This window comes from Hyperoodon ampullatus (genome assembly GCF_949752795.1).
Source record: "Hyperoodon ampullatus genome assembly, chromosome: 9".
NCBI lineage: Eukaryota > Metazoa > Chordata > Mammalia > Artiodactyla > Ziphiidae > Hyperoodon > Hyperoodon ampullatus.
This window is the reverse complement of record NC_136922.1, coordinates 39,509,186-39,514,457: the sequence shown is the minus strand read 5'-3', so window position 1 is coordinate 39,514,457 and position 5,272 is coordinate 39,509,186. Positions and strand designations below refer to the sequence as shown.

The 5,272-nt window shown below is 38.0% G+C and overlaps 1 protein-coding gene across 1 annotated transcript; it reads right to left on the bottom strand.

Moving 5' to 3' along the window:
• Nucleotides 1-1,513: 1,513 nt before the first annotated feature.
• On the bottom strand, nt 1,514-4,740 carry SOSTDC1 (sclerostin domain containing 1; the record flags this gene model as incomplete). Its single annotated transcript, XM_079711205.1, has 2 exons — nt 4,414-4,740; nt 1,514-1,929 (listed from the first exon to the last, which is right to left on the bottom strand). The coding sequence occupies exons 1-2, from the start codon at nt 4,616-4,618 to the stop codon at nt 1,514-1,516; spliced, it is 621 nt and encodes a 206-aa protein (XP_079567331.1). The 5' UTR covers nt 4,619-4,740.
• Nucleotides 4,741-5,272: the final 532 nt, after the last annotated feature.

Here is a 5,272-nt window from a genome sequence, read left to right as displayed (position 1 = left end):
GCCCTCGTACAGAAACGAAGACCCAAAACTGCCAAAAAAAAAAAAGCAAGCAGGGACTTCCCTGGTGGCGCAGTGGTTAAGAATCCACCTGCCCATTCAGGGGACACGGGTTCCAGCCCTGGTCCGGGAAGATCCCACATGTCGCGGAGCACCTAAGCCCGTGTGCTACAACTACTGAGCCTGTGCTCTAGAGCCGTCGAGCCACAACTCCTGAAGCCCGGGCACCTAGATTCCCGTGCTCTGCAACAAGAGAAGCCACCGCAATGAGAAGCCCGCGCACCACAATAAAGAGTAGCCCCTGCTTATCGCAGTTAGAGAAGGTCCGCGCACAGCAACCAAGACCCAACACAGCAAAAATAAATAAATAAAATAAGTTAAAAAAAGAAAAAAAACAATTACTCTGATACGTTTATTCTGTAGTTTTTGTAAACACGTACGTTTTTTATACATGTTAGAGACAAGGACAATAACTTTTAGCAGTGTTTATTTTTGTTAAAAGAAACTGATGGAATTGAAGGTCAAGTCACCTTCCGATTGCACAGATTAAACAAGAAAGTATTACATATTTCATCTTTACAAAGCATCTTATTGATTTAAAAAGATCCATACTATTGATAAAGTTCATGATGAAACATATATGTAATAAGGAGACTAAAATATTTATTTTACATATCTACAGTATGTATTGTCCTATTTCTAGATCAACCACAAATTACACAAGGAAATATTTAGATACATGAAAAAGCTTCAGAACATAAAAAATTAACATTTTGAAAAAAATCACTTGTGAAAGCTCATTAAATAATAACATTGACAAATAAATAGTTAATCAGCTTTACTTATTAGCTGCTGCCATGCATTTCTGGGATTCCATTCCAAGCGAGGGTCAGCATGCAGGGTATAATTTCATACTATGAGACTGTAAAAAGCTACAGGGCTTATTTTTGAAGTGAAATGTAACAAAGTCTTTCACTCTTTCAAAGGGCGATCACTCTTTCAAAGGGCAATCACTCTTGGCTGCTAAACTGTTCCCATGAAGATTACCAAAAAAGCACCTTCCTGAAGTGTTAACCTGAAGATTCATGGCAACAATTTTCTTTTAAAACTTTTCAATTCTGAAGAGGTTTTGTTGGGGGCTGGGGGAGATGGATTGGGAAATGAAGGGTAACTGAGAAGCCCTTTTCCTTTTTAAAAAGTAATGATTCAGTGACATATATAGTATCACCAGTCTTTCAAGAACTAATACTACAGGATGTGTGGAATTAATACTACAGGATGTGTGGCATTTAAATGCAAATCCCACTCATGGATGTGCGTACATCTTGAAAAACTTGAAAAGAAAAAGCTATTTCCAAAGAAGCTCCTGATACTTAGGACAGCTTGCTGGGTTTGATCAAAGCAGAAAGCATATATTTTCAAGTAAGAAAAGAGCAGTGGCAGGCTTGAGTCTTCTGAGCAATCAAATCTGTAAAGCAGATGGTTACCAGTCAGTCCAGTTTGGAGAGCCTGAATTCTAACTCATGCTGTGCTTGCTGGATTTGCTGGCTCTTTTCCGCTCTCTGTGATGCTGGGCTGGCTTGGCAGGAGACACGCTCTCAAAATTATGACTGGACTCATTGTGCTGCCGCGTGTACCTCTTGCACTTGCAGGCGGTGACCACCGTGATTTTGTAGGTGCGTGTGCTGCCATCTTGGCACTGCAGCTGGATTCTCTGGGTACGCGTTTTGTCATTGACACACCTCCACTCCTGGGAGCTCCTTCTGCTCCAGTACTTTGTTCCATAGCCTCCTCCGATCCAGTTGGGGAGCACAGGCAGGGGCAAGCATTCGCCAGCGCACACCAGCTCCTTCAGGGGGCTGATGCTAGTGCACTGGCCGTCAGAGATGTATTTGGTGGAACGCAGTTCCCGGCAACCTACTTGAACTCGAGCTGCAGGAAACAGGAAAAAAATGTGCATCAGAGGCAAAAAAACAAACGGACAGTTTTTTTTAAAGTAATCTGCAGTGACAAAAATAATGTCCAAATGGCCAAATAGGAAGCGAACACCTATTTTATTTTCACAATGCAAAACACTGCCTGGATGGTTGTAGAGAAAGCTTTCATGAAAATTATCAGCTTATATGGCTACAATTTATGGAATAAAATAAACTGGGCCTGATTTTTTTTTTCATGTATAACATTAGCTAATAGCTTACTGCAGTATATGAAAACCCCATTTTCTTAGTCTTACTCCCCAATAAGTATTAAGCAGGTCTTACATTTAAGTGTAAATATTCATTCTTTAATGAGCTAAGAAGGAGTATACTTTAATGTTCTTTTACTCATGGGTCATATTAGTTAATGTCTGCAAGTGCTTTTAATTAGGTTTTTAAAAAAAATCTATTGAGAAAATGTGGAAAATATTTAAATATTGTGTACAATGCAATCCATAATATTTTGTTTCAATTACGAAATTCAGCTGCAGAGAATCATATATACATATGTGTACATTTGACATTTTGCATATCAAACTTAATAACTGCATTTTAAGCATAAATTCCCAAGCTGTCTTTTAAAAACACAAATATTAAAATGTTTAAATGCAAAATGTCACTACAACTCAATATTTAAAGAATATAAAACCCCCTAAATCAGGGACGTATGGTTGCCATAACAACTTGGCTACATTTCCATGAATTTTATGGCAGAAAAATGCCTAACATGTCTGATTTACAACTGCAAAAGGAACTACGGTGTTCGTTTCCTGAATATTGGTCATGGCAAACTTTTTGTTTAGTCATTTGAATTTGATAAGCATGTTCTCTAATTGACAGTTTCTCATTACATGCCTTACATAATTAAAGCAAAAATTAATCTTGAAATATTTGAGTTTTCCTTTCCATTGCTTTGTTATCTAAACTTGAGGAGAATTGCCTGTAACAAGCTTGGGGAAAACAATCGAGCCTTGTTAACCAGAAAAATATGTATATTTCAAAGTACAGACTGCTGACATTTAAAAAATAAAAATTATCAGGGACATTGAAGTGGTCTTGCATAGAATATTGAAAGCTAGTATGGAGTAGATACTAAATTAGGAGTTTTACTTCAGCTCTGTACCCCAGTACTAGTAAGGTGAGAGATATAGGCTAAAGGGATGTGATAGTTGTGAAAAATTTTAAGGTATATGCACATACATCTGTGCGGGTACAGAGTGTGAGACTGAAATTAAAGTGTAAACTAGCTGGCTGGTCTGGGTACTCTGCCTGTCTGATTCTGATCCCAGTTCACCTTCCTGCAGCTGCCTTAGGAATGCACCTGGAAACAGCTGGAGATGATTTTGACCTGTCTAGCTTTTTGTTCCTGTTCATATAGAGATTTGGCATTTTTGCAGTGACAGTTCATTGACAATGAATACCTACCACATTGCTCGGTAATCTAATAATAATAAAGTAGTTCCTGTGTACCTAAAAGCAACCATCCTCATGAAAATTAAAACACCTTGGTTTTCTTAGAAAGACAGTAACAGTCACATTTGCTTTGACTTTTCAGAGGTCGAAACTCCTTTTAGCACTTGAATGATGAGTGCTTGAGGATCCAGGACGAGCTAAAGATTTCTTGCCTACTGTTTCTCTGTATCTCTTTTAAAACCCTATTACTAGCATGTGAACTCTTCTAAAGGAAAGGAGTGAAGTAAAAGAAGAAATTTGAATCCCTCTAACTAATCGTCAATGAGTCTGTCAATTAAGCAAACAGAAAAGAAGAAAAATATTTTCTATACAAAGTATTATTGTACTGTCATTATTTTATATCTCTAAAGTCATGAAAGTTTCCCCAGTCTCTCACAGAAATATACAGTTACCTAAATTTTGATCTGGTTAATGAGGAATTATTTTGGAGAATATGATTCTCCAGTGTTTTTAGTTTTATCCCTCTTTCTCAAAGATCATCATCCAAACTTCAACTTTTTCACTAGACATGTTTTAGAAATCAGTGTGAGCCATTTTTTTCCCCCAAAAGCTTCTTTTTTTCCCTTGTGATTTCCCATACATGCTTTGGCTAATTACCTTTATACACTTTACCAGAATTGCACATGTCCTGAAATAAACAGAAAACAACCTGAATTTAACTAGAACAACACTTCGTAAAAATTTTCATCTTGCATGATTTTAAAGAAGCAACAGTCTAATTCCTGGAAACATTTTCTTTTGGAATGTTTAGAAACTTAAGTCTGTGCCTACATTATCAAATCACTGTTTTAGTAATGTTAACTTTGTAGGGAAGAATGCCAATATACACGTGCAGCAGATTTTCCCAGATTGTTTTAGCAAAACGTATATGGTTCAGGTTAGTTAGCAATGAAACAGTTCTACAGGAATGTGAGCTAATGCTACCAAATAAGAAAAAACCAAATCCATGGAAGTAAAACACACTTACTGTTCCGATCCAGTCCAGTGTCACTGAAATGCCTGCCTCCATTTCTGGCTTGATTCATCGTGCTGTTGTTGCTGGGCTGTGCTGGAACAGGTTTAACCACATGTGAATAAAGGATTTCTGTGGCATCATTTTTAAAAGCCAAACAGCTTTTCATTAGGATGCATGCAAGGGGAATGAGATAGAAATGAATGGCAGGAGGAAGCATGGTGAGTAGAGGATTTGCTTGGCTGGAGAGCTGGTTAATTCCTTTCCCTCTGCTTCTGCACTGTAACTGTGAAATTCCTCCTCAAGGTTCCCTTTATATATCCACTGAGGTTTGGCGTTCATTCAGGTGTAAAGTTGTGTAAAGCTTCAGAGTGAAAACACAGAGAAGGGGTGGGATCCCTACATGACCCTGCAAAAGAATTTTACCAATGGAAGAGAAGACTACAGAAAAGGAGGAGCTTGGTATACAAATTGCCTGAAATTTCAGAGTTGGACTTCATCAGTTGTCTGTGGGCTGAAGCAGCCAGGCACACTCTATAGTAACTACAGCCTCTCTCTCTCTCTCTCTCTCTCTCTCTCTCTCTCTCTCTGTGTGTGTGTGTGTGTGTGTGTGTCTCTTCCATTTCCTTTCCTAAATCTAGTTCACATTCGGGTTTAATTTAAATGAAAATATGCTGCTGTTCATTTGAAGAGATTTACATTCCCACAGTTGTTCTGTATTTGCGATAGGGAGAGGGTTCATCCCAGATAATAAGAGGAATTCAGGAGTTAAATATTGTAGGGCTTGCATGAAGCACCTAATTAGTTAAACATATCTTGTTTCTCAAGACGCAAACCACCATTTTTTTTCTTAAATGTATAGGCACAGAGCTAA